The sequence below is a fragment of the Salminus brasiliensis genome, chromosome 20 (genome assembly GCF_030463535.1).
Source record: "Salminus brasiliensis chromosome 20, fSalBra1.hap2, whole genome shotgun sequence".
Taxonomy (NCBI): Eukaryota; Metazoa; Chordata; class Actinopteri; order Characiformes; family Bryconidae; genus Salminus; species Salminus brasiliensis.
The window spans coordinates 32,153,905-32,171,638 of record NC_132897.1 but is presented as its reverse complement, the minus strand read 5'-3'; the positions used below and the strand labels follow the sequence as shown (position 1 = coordinate 32,171,638).

The 17,734-nt window shown below is 44.3% G+C and overlaps 2 protein-coding genes across 4 annotated transcripts; both read right to left on the bottom strand.

Annotated features, from left to right (window-relative positions):
- Positions 1-4,396: 4,396 nt before the first annotated feature.
- LOC140542121 (perforin-1-like) lies at positions 4,397-6,149 on the bottom strand. Its single transcript, XM_072664972.1, has 2 exons — positions 5,793-6,149; positions 4,397-4,908 (listed from the first exon to the last, which is right to left on the bottom strand). The coding sequence occupies exon 2, from the start codon at positions 4,898-4,900 to the stop codon at positions 4,508-4,510; it is 393 nt and encodes a 130-aa protein (XP_072521073.1). The 5' UTR covers positions 4,901-4,908; positions 5,793-6,149; the 3' UTR covers positions 4,397-4,507.
- Positions 6,150-6,694: 545 nt separating this feature from the next.
- On the bottom strand, positions 6,695-16,260 carry LOC140541673 (uncharacterized). Of its 3 annotated transcripts, XM_072664408.1 has the most exons (6): positions 16,047-16,260; positions 15,358-15,398; positions 11,817-12,066; positions 11,321-11,487; positions 8,694-9,760; positions 6,695-8,497 (listed from the first exon to the last, which is right to left on the bottom strand). In XM_072664408.1, exons 3-6 carry the CDS (start codon positions 12,043-12,045, stop codon positions 8,107-8,109), a joined length of 1,854 nt encoding a protein of 617 aa, XP_072520509.1. In that variant the 5' UTR covers positions 12,046-12,066; positions 15,358-15,398; positions 16,047-16,260; the 3' UTR covers positions 6,695-8,106. The 3 variants fall into 3 exon arrangements, with proteins under 3 accessions (XP_072520509.1, XP_072520511.1, XP_072520510.1); XM_072664410.1 differs by lacking the exon at positions 15,358-15,398; XM_072664409.1 differs by lacking the exons at positions 15,358-15,398; positions 16,047-16,260 and having other exon boundaries at positions 11,817-14,125.
- Between the last annotated feature and the right edge of the window lie 1,474 nt (positions 16,261-17,734).

The window sequence follows — 17,734 nt, the reverse complement described above, 5'->3', positions numbered from 1 at the left end:
ATCACGTAGGATACCAAGACCAGGACGGCGAGGTGCATCAAGCCAGAAGAGAACGCCATGGTTTCGTCTGTAAAGAATGAAGGCCCAAAACCAGATCCTTACACTGCGCTAGTCTAGTGCTGCAGGACTGAAACATGCAAGGCGTACGACGTGAAGCTACTGAAACAGATAGCCTTACCTCCAGGTGTCTTTCTCAGCAACGAGTAAACCCAAGTACACTCGGCTCGGCTGCAGCCCCAATTTAAAGAAGATCCAGTCTGAGCGCCAACCTTGAGCTAATCAATGGTTGACCTGGTCTTGCGTATCTCAGCCAATAAGAATGCCTTTCGCTGGAAGAGAGTTATGAATGAATTATGTAATGGGACATTGATAAGATATGGAGCATCTGGTGAGCAGCAGAGAAAAACTCACAGATGGCCAGCTGTTTGCCTCAGAAACCCAAGTCATATCTACCAGTATACCAGTATGTCACTACTCATCCAGTCAAACCAGGATGCTCAGGAGGAGCAACTGAGGAAGAGCCTAAGGAAAACCCACAAGGAGGACAAGAGGAACAACCACTGAGAATAACCAAGAATCCAGCGGAAACTCTGGAAGAAGCACTGAGAGGAGCCATGACTCCAAATGAGGAGCACTCTGAGAGGGTAGGGAACGAAGAACCACTGTGAGGAATCATGGCTCTAAATGAGAAAGCCTCTGAGAAATTCCATCTATTTGGTAAAAAGTCATTCAGAGTGGTTTGGAGTGAAATGCTTCGTTCTAGAGCATGAGATCATCATTACTCCACCCTCAGCACCACATTTCTCCACCACGGGACTGGAGTCTGGAAAGAGGACCAGGCTCTAGACTCTAGACTGATTATTTTCCTCATTTTCCAGCATCTTATATATTCGAGCTGTTATTCCAAAGCGGTGATCTCACACGAGTGGTGTTCTCTTTCTGAGAAGTGGTGGAGAATGAAAGCAAATGCAGTGGTCTGATCTTTGGGCCAAGGACAAATTCAGACAAATAAACACGGCCTTGAGTATACAGCAAACAGAGTAACGTGGTTAGCCTGCCACAATGAGCCATGCTTTCAGTGGTTTCACTTTAATTCCAATGGTTCAAAAAAACATTTCCCCAAGCCAAAACCACCATACTTGAGAAGGTTCTAAGGTGAAGAGAAGGGGTGGAGTAATACGGCACTGAGGAGTGGAGTGGAATAATGGGGCGTTGGAGAGATCAGGGTGGTTTAATGGGGGTTGAGGAGATCAGGGTGGTTTAATGGGGGTTGAGGAGATCAGGGTGGTTTAATGGGGGGGGTTGAGGAGATCAGGGTGGTTTAATGGGGGGTTGAGGAGATAAGGGTGGTTTAATGGGGGGTTGAGGAGATAAGGGTGGTTTAATGGGGGTTGAGGAGATCAGGGTGGTTTAATGGGGGGTTGAGGAGATAAGGGTGAGGTAGTAGGGGTTGAGGAGATCAGGGTGAAGTAATGGGGCGTTGAGGCTGTGGTCTGGAGAGCAGTTTTTAAGGCACGTAACACAACAGACTACTTTCTGAGGTTCTCCATTTTTCTGTATGTTTGAATTATCAGGTCAAATGACAAAGTGAAAGTGAAATTTGCAGAGGAAGCACAGCAGCAGCTCAATTTGGGGTTAAAAATAATGAAGGTCTCTTACGGAGGATTTTTCTGCTTTAAAGGCTCATGTTCAGATTATAATGATTACATCATCAGATGATATCCAGCCACAGTGACTCTATACTATTATATACTTCAGCACGTCATATCCAGTAACGGTCCTGCAGGCTTCGGATTGATTGAACTGTTGTGGATCAATCACACTTATCGGACACCATCCAAGTCCATTATTTTAGTAGAACTTTAACTTTGGTCAAACACAAGTGTTTACACTGCTGCCTTTATAACCGGGTTATTGCCCATAGCTCCACAGACGGCGTGAAGATCCAACCGACCTCACCTTCAGAGATCTTCAGAATCCAGCTCTGCAAGAGTGAGGTGAGGCACACTTAGAGAGCATTTCCAATGTAGCCCATATATAGCATAATGAACTCTTTTCCTTAGAAGGGTACCATCCACATCCTCATCGGCAAATGAGCAGAATGAATACACTTGACTGTAGCAGAATTAGTTCTTCACCTCTTCTTTTTTCTAACTCAGGTCAAACCATGACCCTTCTCCTGACGTGTGCGGCCTTTTTGGCCCTAGTGCCGTTCACCGAGGCCGGAGTCCACGTGTGGGAATTGCGCGCCTTTAATCTGGTAGGCGACTTCTGGACCGCCCCCGACCCGTACCTCAAACTCTGGTGCGGCTCTTCTTTCGGCGGCATGACCGAATACGTCACGGACAACTCCTCGCCCTCTTGGAAAGCCGAGTTCCACTTTCCAGACTGCAATGTCGGCGACACCCTGAAAATTGAGGTGTGGGACAGCGACCTCCAGTTCGACGATCACTTGTTCACCTGTATTGGCACGGTCGTGTTCTGGGATTACAGTGGCAACTGCAAATCAGGCAACGGAGGCCATCTGGAGCTTAAAGTCAAATTCCAGAAATTGGTGCAGGTTGTTGAGATTGAGTTAGCAGAAAAGTGAGGTGCAGTCCTCTGTCAGGAAAATGGCTATTGCTACTGGCTATTCTATTGATTGACTCTGGGTTGGTCGTATTCGCTGTAAGCTGTGGTCGGCTCTTCATTTGAGCTGCCATGGCTGGATAGTGGTGCCTGACATGTTGACCTTGTCAATGGTAGACACATCCCTGCTTCAGGACCAATTACACATTCTGTAAAATACTATTGACCCTTCTTAAAATCTTTTAAATAAAGATGAAGCTTCGCATTGCTTTACCAATACTTCAGTATTTGTCATAGTGCTGATGTGCACATGTCTACAGTCCTACTTCTTGCTATGTTGGTAAATATTAATTTCACTGGATGGTCAAATGATCCACAACGCTCTCAATCAGAAACGTGTGATTAGACCCCAGTTAGACGTCCTGTCATGTCCTGATGTCGCAGTCATCTACCTAATTAACACTCTTAAGCCACACATTTCTGGAGGAGAAGACGTCCCTGAGCACAAGCCTGAAGTGGACATGGCAGGTGGAACTCCAGAGAATCACAGGTACGAATAACAAATAACAGAACTGGGAGCAATAGGCCATGGTCATGATCACACGTCCATGTTCGTTAATGCGGAAGCATGAATGGTGGGGTTGATCGGCTTCAGATCCTGCTGTAAACAATGGCTGAGGCTTCTGCCTTTTCCTAAATACACCCATAAAGCTGAAGTTCTTCACTGCAAATATAAGATCCTTGAGGAACTGTTGGAGTTTCTTCAGTTTGCAACTGTGGAGGACCCTCTTGAGGTGCTTTAAGGAACCTTTATCTTCCAAAAAACTAAAAACTAAAAAACTAAAGAAGCACCAGATGTTCCAATGCAATGAAGAACTTCACAACAAAACCCACTCAGAAACGGTTTACATCTGGGCCCCTGATTGAACAACATGGAATTTCCATTTACTGACCGTAAAAGAGTCCATTTATCTGTTTCAAACAATAAATTAAACTACGCTAAGCCTTTTTCTCCCAATTCGGAACTGCCTATAAACCCACTGATCATAACTCCCTTTTATAAACGGTGGGCTGTTATTCATACAAACATACAAAGATCAGATCGGTCTCGGTTGATACTCAGCATTAAGAGACTTGGATCTGATCGGGACCCCTTGGATCCCTACCGAATGTAAAATGTTTAATATGTATATACATATTAAGGAATTAATAGAATGTATAAAGCACATATGTCTACTTAACCAACTATTACTATTAATAACTAATCTGGTCTATTTCCATACATTGAGACCAAAAGGATGCAGCTGTGAACTGCACTAACTAGATCTTGATACACAACTAAATGTCCAACAAGTACTCATGCTAGTCCACAAGTAGGCCAGGTATACAAAAGGCTAAGTCTTGGGAAGGTGCCCACCTTGGTTCTCTCACAGCAGTCCTTATCAATGCTATCTGCTTGCCAGAGCCTCAATTTGTAAAGGTTGGTCTGGGTGCCAGACCAATTGCAGCCACCAGAGGGCAGCGATAGTCCCATAATCAATCCTAACTCCCAGCTGCTTTGTTCTGTTTCCTCTGCTTGACAAACTGATGACAAACTGACAGTCGAGCTATGTTGAAGTTTACATGGACTCAAACTATTTTATTATTACACTATTATTATAAATTCATTATTCTTACCATCACTGCTGTGATTCTACATTATATTCTGATAATATCAGCACACCTGAGCAGAACAACAGACTAAATAAACCTTGACTTCACTTGGAAGTGCAGGTTTTGATTCAAAACTCAAAAAAAACTCAGAAATTCCAGGTTGGTGGAGAATCACTTTTGTTTATTAACCATCAGTTCAGATAATGGCAGTTTATTCATACTGGAATAAATGCTTGTTAGTGTTCATTTGAACGTTCTAATAACGAGACCCTCAGGGTCTGCACACTCATGAGAGTTGGTAGTTGTAGGTCAGACTGCCTTTGCCCACACGGCAAGACTTATTGCGGTTGGAGCCGGAGCGCACCTGCGTGACACAGGAGCCCAAGTGGTCGTCTATGTTAAGGTCCTTGTCCCACACCTCCAGTTTCAGGTTGTCGTTGGCCTTGCAGCTTGGGAAGTGGAACTCCGCGTTCCAGGATGGTCCAGAGTTGTCCCTGTAGAACTCTGTCATGCCGCCGAAAGAAGAGCCGCACCAGACTTTGATGTACGGGTCAGGGGGGCCAGTGGGGTCGCCTTCCAGACGAGAGGCCTGCATGCCCCACACGCGGACTGCCGCATCGGTAAGCGCCAGGTGAGCCACCAGGACCAGGATGGCTGCACATGTCAGGCGTAGGGTCATGGCTTTACCTGAGTTAAAAAAAACAAAACAACAACAACAACAACAAGTTGAGGGAACATATCAGCACAATCCTCCATTTACTGGTTAAACTGGCAGAGAATATGCACCACATCTTTCCCAGCTAGCACAGAACGTTATAGGAACGTTTCTAAAAGGTTCCAGGAAGGTTAGACTGTTCCTTGAAGAGCGTTTGACGGTTTTTCTATTTGAAACGTGGAGGAACCTCCAAAGGTGCTTTAAGGAACCTACAATGAACCGTTTTCTTGAAGGTTCCTTAAAACACCTGAAGACGTTCCTCCACAGTTTCAAATTGATAAGTCTCAAAAAGTTTCTCATCTCACAGAAATAATTGTAACATTATGGAAACATTGGATGTAACTTTCCCAAACATATACATCCAATAAAATATACAATAAAAACACTGGTAGAACTGAAACAGAATCACACCGATACATAATATTTCATTAAAACCAATAAACATCATCCAAACTTAAAAATAAACATGTTTTTTAACATGGAATTGAATATGTTCTGAATTTACTCTGATATTAAAAAAGTTTCAGTGATGAACATGCATTACGTTTTCTAATTAATTATTTTTTTTAGGTAAAAAGGTTTAATAAAAATGTTTTAGTAACTTTTAGAAAACTCGACTGATTGAACGAAAATGATAACGTCCAGAAAGTTCACATAATTAAAACTGTCTGGCCGTGACAGCATCAAAAAGGGTTCCACTATTGTTAGGAAGCAACATTTTATGCCAGTTTCTCATTTTCCAAATTTCATCCAATTTCGTTTAGAGCTGACTTGTTTCAAGTCCATTTTAAAATGAAAAGTTTTGATTTGAGAAAGCTGGCAGTTTAATGCAGAGGAAGTCTTGAGTGTGCCTCACCTTACTCTTGCAGAGCTGGATTCTGAAGATCTCTGAAGGTGAGGTCGGTTGGATCTTCACGCCGTCTGTGGAGCTATGGGCAATAACCCGGTTATAAAGGCAGCAGTGTAAACACTTGTGTTTGACCAAAGTTAAAGTTCTACTAAAATAATGGACTTGGATGGTGTCCGATAAGTGTGACTGATCCACAACAGTTCAATCAATCCGAAGCCTGCAGGACCGTTACTGGATATGACGTGCTGAAGTATATAATAGTATATAGTCACTGTGGCTGGATATCATCTGATGATGTAATCATTATAATCTGAACATGAGCCTTTAAAGCAGAAAAATCCTCCGTAAGAGACTAACCTTTTACCTCACCCTCATCTCCTCAACCCCCCATTAAACTATCCTTATCTCCTCAATGCCTTATTACTCCACCCTGATCTCCTCAACACCCTATTACTCCACCCTCATCTCCTCAACCCTTATTAAACCACCCTGATCTCCTCAAACCCCATTACCTCACCCTCATCTTCTCAACCACCCATTAAATCACCCTTATCTCCTCAACACCCTATTACTCCACCCTCATATCCTTTACTCCACTCCCAACCCATAACAAGACCTCATCTCCTTGACACCACATTACTTCACGTCCAGCTCCCATCTCTTCAACACCCCATTACTCCACCCTCATCTCCTCAACACCCCATTACTCTACTCCAATCTCAACACCCTATTACTCCACCCTCATCTCAACACCCCATTACTCTACTCCAATCTCAACACCCTATTACTCCACCATCATCTTAACACCCCATTACTCCACTCTCATCTTAACACCCTATTACTCCACCCCATCTCTTCAACCCCCATTACTCCACCCCATTTCCTCAACCCCCCATTACTCCACCACATCTCCTCAACACCCTATTACCACACCTCATCTCCTTAACCCCCATTACTCCACTCCCATCTCCTCAACCCACCATCAGGTGACCTTAGGTGACCTTAGGCTCTTATGCAGCTAATCCAGTGCGGTCCTTTTAAGGTCCCACAAACGTTTGGGCATAGTGTAGCTGTGTGTGTAGTGTTGATGGACCTACTCGAGTATGTTGGGGTATGTTCTTAAAAACTGGATCTTTCTGCAAGTCTGCATAGGTGTACAATTTAGTAAGGGGGGTGCTGGTTGCTGTAAGCCCAATGACTTGCACAGTCACTAGTTATCCAGCTTTGGCTGTACTCCTGAGCCTTTATTTGAGAATAAATGTATAAGGAATAATGTATAAGAGATGATGTAGGGGTGAAAGAAAGGATGGAGGGGTTTCATGGATGAGTGCAGTTTTGCGCTTGAGGTATCACAACTGTAGCTCAAACATGGTCTTACTGTGGTTTAAAAAACTTTATATATATACTGAAAGTGAGGGATGAACATGAAGGGATAAAGGTGTGAAAATGCAGTGGGTCACCCTCAGGTTTTTAACATTATAAAAAGAAACCTTCTAAAACAATGTTTTTTGAACATTTGGTGGTTTAAAATTTGTGAAATTCAAGAGAAATCATGACAAAAGTAATAATACAAGTAAAAGAAGAAATCAGTCCAACCAACATGGTACATTCTGGTACATTCGTGGCAACGGTTATTGATTTGAATTTGTCCTTGGTAAGTAAACAAAATGTTCAAAAATCAGTCCACTATTGCTTCATTACGCTTTTCCCCCGCTTACTCCACTTCTTCTCAGAGAGCAAGCTCATCAAACAAGGTGAAAAATTCCCAACTAAATCAACAAATCGATATCTGCCAAAACTGCATTCTTACAACTGCTTAACAAAAGCCTTAACCCATGTAAACGTACACCTATAAAGCCACACTCGTGTGAGATCATTCTTGAATAACAGGTTGAATAAAAAGGACGTGGTTGAAATTTTTGGGGAGTCTAACTTCAGCTTCAGCTCCCTGTGGTCTGAGAAGAAACAGCAATTCAACCATAAGCTTTAAAATATAGACCAAAAGTGAGGGGGAGGTGGAGGGATACACACAGGGCATTGTGCAGCAAAATAAGAAAAGATTTGCCAGTCTTTTACCATCATCAACATCCCATATAATATTCAGAAGACACGTGTACCTACACAGGTGGGCTTGGGTAGTAAATAATGCAGGGCTGTCATGGTGACCCCGGCTTCCATTCACTCCCACTGTAAAGAAATCAGAACCGACTGAAGTCTCTCATTACGGTCACGTTAGTGCAGTGCAAGCTACAACAGCAGCTGAAAGTGCTTATGCAAACGTAGAGTAATAATAAAAATACATATTTAAGACCCGTCTGCCTCAAGTCCAGGCGATCTGCAACTTGCGGTGCCTCCTGCTGGCTTTGCCCTGCAATTTGGTGATGTTGCTCAGGGTCATTGACCAGCAGCCGCTCAGATCTAGGGCCGTCAGCCGATGGCAGGCGTTCACGAGCCGAACTGCTGTTTCCATGGTGATGTCTGAGCGTTTCAGGCTGACGTGTCTGAGGCATCTCAGTGGCGGCTGGTCCGAAGCGCACAGAGGCTTGGCGTGGTGATCCAGAACCAAGCGGAACACGGGATCCAGCCGACAGGGAATGGCGATCAAAGACAGGGTCTGAAGCTGTGGAGCCCCTCTCAGCAAGGCCCAGAGCGGGCCTTTTAGGGACTGCCAGCACAGCACTGGCTTCATCTGCCTCTCGTCCAAGGTGAAACTGTCAACAGAATTGAGGCTTTCATTAGTACAGGTTAGTGAAATCAATCAAATCTTTAAAGCAATGCTCCACAATCTAGTGGAAAGCATTCCCTGGACAGTAAGCCTCAACAAAAGCAGGCTAAACTTTTTTTACTTTCATTTCAGAAGAAACAATGAATGAACAGGTGTCCCAATACTTTTGTCCATAAACTTACTTCAGTGTCAGTGAGCACAGATGTGGAAGACATGGTAAATCCCAGTCATCTAAATCTTCATCATTCTCCTCTTCCTCCTGGTTAGACCTGGGAGGGTCTATGTGAACGGTGAGGGTGGTCAGTTTCGGGCAGGCGCGGATGAGCTCGAGGAAGGATAAATGTCCATCTGCTCTGACACCCTCCAGGGTGAGGGAAATCAGGTTGGAACCAGTGGCCTGTAGCGAGGGAACCAGCTCAGAGAGCAGGCCAGGGAACTGCAGGGAGAGGCGGCGCAACTGACCAGACCATCTGGCCAAACCTCTGGTTAAGAGTGCGGCCCGCCGGAAACCTGAACCGTCCTCATCGCTGTCATCATCTTCATGATGGCAGCTCAGAGACAAGGAGCAAAGGTCAGGGCATAACTGTCCAAGAACATCTAAGCTATTGAGTGAAATGCTTTGAACCTCTCGGAGACCCAGTTTCAAGGTCTTCTCTTGGTTTCCACCGTCTGGCTTTACTCCGTCTACCTTGCTCTTGTCTAAATGCAACCATTTGTCCATTTGTTCCTCCAGACAGGTGCTTTCCTCCTCATCCACTCTTTCAGCCGCTACACCTCGACTTTCAACTCTTTTGGTCCATAATTCCTGAAGGCTGGCCACTCCCTCTTTGCTGGTAAACCTCTCCGTCAAACCGAATTCCTGATTCCAGAGCAGCGTGCAAGCCTGTCCCACGTTATCTAAAGCCAGCTGTCGCAGACCAGGTAAACCGAGAAGGAGGAAGGCGGCCGATGCCGTCCCATCGTCCTCGTTTTCTTCTAGGCCTATATCCAGAGCCAGCAGGCTGGACAGGCACCCCCGCGCGCTGCACTGGGCCAAGGGCAGCAGGGCGGCAGGACGGAGGTGGACACACCGTGAAACGTCCAGGTGCTTCAGCGCATGGCAGCGCTGGGCCACCATAGCCATTACTGTGCAGTCAGACAACGTTCCTGCCAGAGAGAGGAAATGGAGGCGGGGCAGGCTGCTCAGGAGAGAGGACAAGGCCAGGGCAGACACGTTTAGAGCGCCGCTTAGATTTAGAGACTTCAGAGACTGGGTAAGAAATCAGCAGAGAGAAAGAGAGAGGTGAAGAAATGCATTTGAGTGCATTTATATTTACAACAGAAACTCTCATACATGCAGGTTAATAAAGTGAATCTGATACAGGTATCTCATAACCATGTGTCTTATGCTTAAAGAAGGTTTACTGCACCCTTTAGCACAGCTAAACTGCTGTGTAACTGTTAACAGAGTAGTTGTTCCTGTAAATACCCAACTAACCTTGTCAGCTAAATGACAGTCATTTACTGGAAACCCAGTGAGTACAAGACTTATTCACTCTCCTTAAATTAGACACAGTCACAGTGGCTTTTTCTGACAAAGTGCCTTACTTGCCAAACACCAGTCCAGCCTGCCAGAGCTGATAAAGCTGGCACCAGTCCCAGCTCAGAAAAACATCCAAAAGGTAACTTTTTGTTGATAATTCAGCTGTTCTCACAGGAACGTCAGTGTTTGTGATGCAGTGTGGCTGTGATTAGCTGTACTATATGTTGTATAGGTTATGCGAGAATCAGACAGACAGTAAGCTGGCAGCACACTCTGATAAGATACAAATACTGGCTGTGAAGAAATACTGTTTGGGATTTCAGTAGAATAATGTGTGTATTTCTTTAAAAGGCGTTACAAAGGGATAGAAATGTTAAGTAAAGGATACATTCAGCTATGAAGTTCTAATAGCAATAATATCCAGAATGAAGCTCTAATAGCATTAATATCCAGAATAAGCTCTAATAACATTAATATCCAGAATGAAGCTCTAATAGCATTAATATCCAGTATGAAGCCCTAATAACATTCATATCCAGTATGAAGCTCTAATAGCATTAATATCCAGAATAAGCTCTAATAACATTAATATCCAGAATGAAGCTCTAATAGCATTAATATCCAGTATGAAGCCCTAATAGCATTAATATCCAGTATGAAGCTCTGATAACATTAATATCCAGAATGAAGCTCTAATAGCATTAATATCCAGTATGAAGCCCTAATAGCATTAATATCCAGTATGAAGCTCTAATAGCATTAATATCCAGAATGAAGCTCTAATAACATTAATATCCAGAATGAAGCTCTAATAGCATTAATATCCAGAATAAGCTCTAATAACATTACTATCCAGAATGAAGCTCTAATAGCATTAATATCCAGTATGAAGCTCTAATAGCATTAATATCCAGAATTAAGCTCTAATAGCATTAATATCCAGTATGAAGCTCTGATAACATTAATATCCAGAATTAAGTTCTAATAACATAAATATCCAGTATGAAGCTCTGATAACATTAATATCCAGAATGAATTTCTACTAACATTAATATCCAGAATGAAGTTCTACTAACATTATTTTCCAGAATGAAGTTCTAATAACCCCAACAAACTTGAAATATTGGGCAGAGCATCTAAACTAGCTACTATCTGTCCAGTTTATAATACTTGAATATACAGTTATTATAGTACAAATATTAATATGCCATATAAAATAACTAAATTACCTTTTGGCTGACAGAGTGTGTGTATGTGTAAGAGATAGAGAAAGTTTAAGTGGGTAACCTGGCAGCGTGCTGCGATGAGGCTGCAGAGGTTGGCGGTTACAAGGTTGCAGGAGTGGTGGAGTGAGAGGCAGTGGAGCTGCGGAAGCAGCAGGAGGTGCAGCGCCGCACGGGACAGCAGATTACGCCGGGACAGGACAGAGAGCAACTCCTCCAACAGATCACCCGCTGCACAACAACAGAGCCGAGAGAACAGGAGAAGCATCACAGGATTGTTCCTCAACAGCTGCTTTACGACAGTTGCTACAGTGGTCCACTAGATGGCAGTGTGGTTCTTTGTCTTCAAGTAGACAGTAAAAGTAACCTGTCTTTTTCACCAAAGACTCACAAGTCAAAGGGATGGAAAAGCATACATGATTTATTTATAATCCATATAATTTAATTGGTAAGAAAATTATATATTTTTAAAGGCCTGAAGTGCCCCTTGTAGTGGGCTGAGTTGAGTTAACCCCTTAGTAAATAACTACAGACACCCCCTCAATCCCCGGGACACTTACGCAGCAGGCTAAAGGGACCCATGACGTATCTAAAGAAGTACTGATCCATGTAGTTCTGGGCATAGTCCTGCGCCCACACGTCCTTCATGTTCTCCGCCAGGCTGTGGAGGCACAGTCTAGTCAGTGAGGAAGGCTCATCTTCCTCCTCCTCGTGGCCGTCATGTCGGTGACTCCGCCTCTTCTGCCTCTCCTTCTCCGGCCTGGCCTCCAACGGACGGAACAGCGGCATCCCTCTCCTATGGCGGGATCACTGGGGCAGCAGGACAAGAGGACATACAGTTACATAAGAGGAAGGTGGGAACCGGTTATGAGAAAGTAGCCAAATCGATTTACAAGCAAAAAACACAGGTGATGGAGGAGATCTCAGTGGTATCAGTAACGTTAGCACTGCGGGACGCCTTCAGCTCGATCCAAGAGCTATGTAAGAGCCCAAGACTCCAAGAGGTTAGCGGCAGATCCTGCAAGGCCAGTAAGTCGAGTAAGTAAGAGGTTGGGCCTCCAGGGCCGTGTCGCCAATTCACTGGTAGGTACTGATTGGTAGGTAACTATGTTCAAAATAATTTTAGTGAGTTATTTAAAGTAACATATATAATTTGATGAAGCTGTGAGGTGGATAACCTCATTCTTCAAGGTCAGACGCACAAAATAACACAATTAATTGAGACTTTACCCCCAAAGTCATGGGACTATTCCACGAGCTATATCTACACTAAATAACAGTCATGCTTATATACACAAAGTAATGTGATTCACCACAGACAAAAGGTGATTAATCATGATCACCTGCACACAAATAACGCAACTGATCACAATTATATACAACAGGTCATGTAAAAAATCATGTGACAGCCCTAGTAAGAATGGTTTTAGGCTACCTGACCCCTCCATAAGCACACTATAGTACATTCAAGCACTTTAGTGAACTGCAGGTACTTGTGTACTATTCTAATAGAAACATTATTAGTGTTATATAGAAGTGATTGAGGGCCTAACAGGCTTCAGCTCCTCTGCTGATGGACACTGGATGTCTCAAGACTAGCTGCCCTCTAGCTGGTGCTAGCAAGCTAATTCAGCAGGTCAGTCAGTATCTGGAGAACCTTTTCTGGACCTGGTACTTTGGTTGGTTCTTCTAGTTAAAGCAATAACACTGCAGTGTGGTTTGGCTTGAAGCCACCCCACCCAGATCTGCCCACACCTGCCCACACCTGCCCACTGCAACAGCTTGGCTAGCCTGCTAGTTAGTGTGAGAATTATGACATATAATGTGGTTATGTTGATCATTTTGTGTTAGGTATCATTTTGTGATTATGTTCATCATCGGGGGTACGAACAATAATGTAGCTTGCCGTGTGTAATCAAAGTAACCAAGGCCGTGACTGCGTATATTCCAATCAGAATCCACAGGACAAGAGGTTCAAGTACAGAGTGTTCTAGTAGAAGATACATTGGGAAGATACAGTTGGGGTGTAACTATACCAGCTTGGGAGACGTGCAGAAAAACATGTTTTATCTGAACAAAAGAGACTCCCTATAGAGAACTATAAAAGGGAACAACCTTTGTACGAACATCAGATCACTGTGGGCATTTTCCGTGTGCTGTGTGATCTCCGTATTCTGCAGAATATTGTAATAAACCTTTTCTACTTAACACGGACAGCTCTCTGTGTGATCCTTGCCTCATCCACGAGCATGCTGATCATGGACTTAGAGCTGTGATCGCGACAATTTTGGTGACCCCGACGTGATGAGGAGAAGGACGACAGAGACCTGAGAATTGGCGAACAGACTTCCAGGTTGATCCCTAGGGACGGACGGGGCCCCGAATAAAAGGTAAGCAGAACCTTTTTAATAAAATCTGCACATTTGACTACAAAATCTAAATTAGATCCGTCTCTGTTGATTAACCAAAGGGGGTTTGTAAATTGAGAGTATAAAAGGTAAATAAGAGTAAGGAAAAGAAAAAGCCACAAAGAGTGTGGTTCTTGGGTTTGTGGTTGGCCCCCCTGAACACCTGACGAGGTGTCAGTGCGTCCGGCGTGACGGTAAACTGGGTTGGAGTCCCTGGGGGTGAGGTCCCCTAAATTCGCTACTTGGGTTGGAGTCCCTGGGAACAAGATTCCCTAAATTCACTACTTGGGTTGGAGTCCCTGGGAACAAGATTCCCTAAATTCGCTACTTGGGTTGGAGTCCCTGGGAACAAGATTCCCTAAATTCGCTACTTGGGTTGGAGTCCCTGGGAACAAGATTCCCTAAATTCGCTACTTGGGTTGGAGTCCCTGGGAACAAGATTCCCTAAATTCGCTACTTGGGTTGGAGTCCCTGGGAACAAGATTCCCTAAATTCGCTACTTGGGTTGGAGTCCCTGGGAACAAGATTCCCTAAATTCACTACTTGGGTTGGAGTCCCTGGGAACGAGGTCCCCTAAATTCGCTACTTGGGTTGGAGTCCCTGGGAACAAGATTCCCTAAATTCGCTACTTGGGTTGGAGTCCCTGGGAACAAGATTCCCTAAATTCGCTACTTGGGTTGGAGTCCCTGGGAACAAGATTCCCTAAATTCACTACTTGGGTTGGAGTCCCTGGGAACAAGATTCCCTAAATTCGCTACTTGGGTTGGAGTCCCTGGGAACAAGATTCCCTAAATTCGCTACTTGGGTTGGAGTCCCTGGGAACAAGATTCCCTAAATTCTGTTAAGTCATAAGACTTATCTAAGGTATATGTTTGGATAGTTGCTAAACGGAAGTACGAGTAATTTCAGAAAAATAATAAATATAGAGACATAATGGACGGGGAGTTTGATCGAGAAATATATGCTGATGGATGGGGTAGAAATGAGGGGGATAACAGAGAGTGGGCAATGTTAAGTTTACAGTTAGAAAACACGCTAGAGTATCATTGTGCAAAACCGGAAGTTAAAAAGAAAGGTAGAAGAAAGAGTAAGTGGAGTAATATGGTGGTGGAAATGTTGAAACGGGAAAAACAGAGAACGAACGAAACAGGCAGAGTCAGGAACTGAAACCTCGGCGGAACCAACAGCCGACTGGGTGAGACTGAGGGTGTTCAAGCGCAAGTGGTCGGAGCCACGGTGGACCGGGCCATATCAAGTGACGGAGAGGACAACTCATGCGGTTCGTCTGAAAGGCAAAGGCGACACGTGGTACCACTGGACTCAGTGTGCGGTGGCAGACCCACCTACGAGGAGGATACGAGACATCCAGAAGGATCTGACAACGGCTAAGCCCACCACTCAACAAGGGGCAGAATAATCCCCTGGTGGCAAAAAGGGGGAGGTAGTCCACCCAAAACCCTGAATTGAACAAATCATCACGAGACCGAGCACAGATGACAACCTGCCATTTGACTGTTTGTATTATTTGTTGGTTGTGTGTTATCAGGAGGACATAACCTATGGGTAAAACATAACCCAGTGAGGTGCCTTATGGTGCCTGATCGGGGCAGGATAGCCGTGTGAGAATTTCCTCTCTTAAGTGATGAGGCCGAGGGCCGGAAGGGGTCTGCCGGAGAGGTTTTCGCTCACACACCTCACCTAGTGGGTGATGTTCGTGGGGCCTTAGGTTGATCTCTGTGAAGAGATCAAAAGGGGGAATTGTGAGAATTATGACATATAATGTGGTTATGTTGATCATTTTGTGTTAGGTATCATTTTGTGATTATGTTCATCATCGGGGGTACGAACAATAATGTAGCTTGCCGTGTGTAATCAAAGTAACCAAGGCCGTGACTGCGTATATTCTAATCAGAATCCACAGGACAAGAGGTTCAAGTACAGAGTGTTCTAGTAGAAGATACATTGGGAAGATACAGTTGGGGTGTAACTATACCAGCTTGGGAGACGTGCAGAAAAACATGTTTTATCTGAACAAAAGAGACTCCCTATAGAGAACTATAAAAGGGAACAACTTTTGTACGAACATCAGATCACTGTGGGCATTTTCCGTGTGCTGTGTGGTCTCCGTATTCTGCAGAATATTGTAATAAACCTTTTCTACTTAACACGGACAGCTCTCTGTGTGATCCTTTCCTCATCCACGAGCATGCTGATCATGGACTTAGAGCTGTGATCGCGACAATAGCTAACTAGTGCTTAGCCAACACACGCAGCTGGTGCTAGCTAGCTAGCTAGCTCAGAACCAGACTAGTGATACTGTCAGCGACTGTTTTGCTAATTACTATGGATAACATGTGCAAACATAGTGATAAATCGTCTTACCAAACTCTTGATCATGTCCCACTGGTCTCTGAATGGGGATAAAGACGCAGTCTTCACACCGGTAGCGCTAGCAAGCTAGCTAGCTAGCTGACGCGTTAGCCTCTTCTGGAGTAAAGGCAGAAAAACACTTATTATAACTTTATTATTTCTTATTTCTGCTGGAAATATGAGAATAATGCAATACTGGACTCTGTTCCCTGTTTCCTGTGACTCTGACGGCACCGCACCGCCATCTAGTGAGGTGGAGCACAGTGCCAACCAGCGCACTGCTACAGGGTGTGGGAATAAATGGGACATACATATACATTAATAGACATATTAAATCATTGCATTGGGCTGACTGGAATGCACCTCAGGCCTACGTCCCATACTGTCCATACTACACAGGAGAATGCACTTCTAATGGTGGGGCCCTATTCCTACACACTATGTAGTGTGGTAGTGTGCAGGTTGGGACGCAGCCGAGGTTTATGACCCTAACAGTGGCTCCAAGACTAGTGTGCCAATCTTTCAACTGTTCCTCTACACCCCCTATCACTCCACACACTGGACTGGATGATCACAGACATGACCACACCGTCATCTTCATCTTCGCAGTCAAGGTTTCACGCCTTGTGAATGAAAGTGGGAACTGCAGACCAGCAACAAATGGAGCACAATGGCAATGCAAGAGGCCTCCGGGAGCGATGCTCCATTGGATGGCTAATGGCTTGATGTGGAGGCCAAGGAGTCTGGGGGGGGGCCTACTTTGCTTGGGGGGGCCTAACTCTTCCCAGTGATGCTATTTTAGCATGAAAGAATGAAAATGAATCAATCCTTAATTTGTTTTAATTGGGAATAAAGTTCAAGAGGAAGATGCTAAGATGCTAAGGTGGGATGAGTGACCCAAAAACTTTGGAGAACTTTGGGTGTGTTGTGAAAGCCCCTGCTCTGGCTTGTATTGCTTTGGTACACTGGGCTGAGGCGATTCTAAAAGTTCAGCCGAAGGTCAGCGTGAATGATTAACTAAGACCACCGAATTTGACCAAATCTTTAATGTCCCGAGTTTTTAGTCTTTGATCTTCCTGATTGACACTTTTTGCGAGTCTTTTATCCTGCATTCTGGGTATTTTCTGTTCTACTGCACCCTACCTTTGTCTATCCAGAGGTAAATCAACTCACCCGGATGATAAATGCTAAATGCTGGCACTGTTAGCCCAAAGGCTGATTGATACCTATACCTTATATTAATAGTTTTTACCGTGCAGTACACTGTAGGCGTCATCTTCCTCACATATTACTGGAAAATAACCAAATCACAGACAACTCTAGGGTTTAACGGGCATGCTAGCACTGTTATCGTAGGTGTCGGATCTATGAAATGTAAATTAATGAGCTAGCCTGAGTCTTTTACTACACAAGGTGTGCACCAAGGATTAGTACTCGGCCCCCTTAGTTTATTATGTCTTTGTTACTCATTGAACAAGATCAGGTGCAGTTATCCCTATCATTACCTTGTTCTGAGGCATTATGGGAAATGTAGTTCTTGTAGTAACTTTGCATGGCGTGTCCTGTAGTTCTGCTCAGCAGTCCAGGATTAAATCCAGGACTTTCTACATTTTCACAGCTACATGTGTCCATAGTACAAGCTTCACCTCCTCCCTGTCCGCCTCGGCCTGATAAGTTGCAGCCAGATGCCTGGTTTTAAT

Excerpts from the sequence above, each read along its gene's own strand:
- LOC140542121 (XM_072664972.1), bottom strand. The coding sequence starts at position 4,900 with ATGACCCTACGCCTGACATGTGCAGCCATCCTGGTCCTGGTGGCTCAC.
- LOC140541673 (XM_072664408.1), bottom strand. The coding sequence starts at position 12,045 with ATGCCGCTGTTCCGTCCGTTGGAGGCCAGGCCGGAGAAGGAGAGGCAG. Across the intron at positions 11,488-11,816 it reads GGGTCCCTTTAGCCTGCTGC|CGGGTGATCTGTTGGAGGAG; the intron begins GTAAGTGTCCCG and ends GTTGTTGTGCAG. Across the intron at positions 9,761-11,320 it reads TCATCGCAGCACGCTGCCAG|TCTCTGAAGTCTCTAAATCT; the intron begins GTTACCCACTTA and ends TTTCTTACCCAG.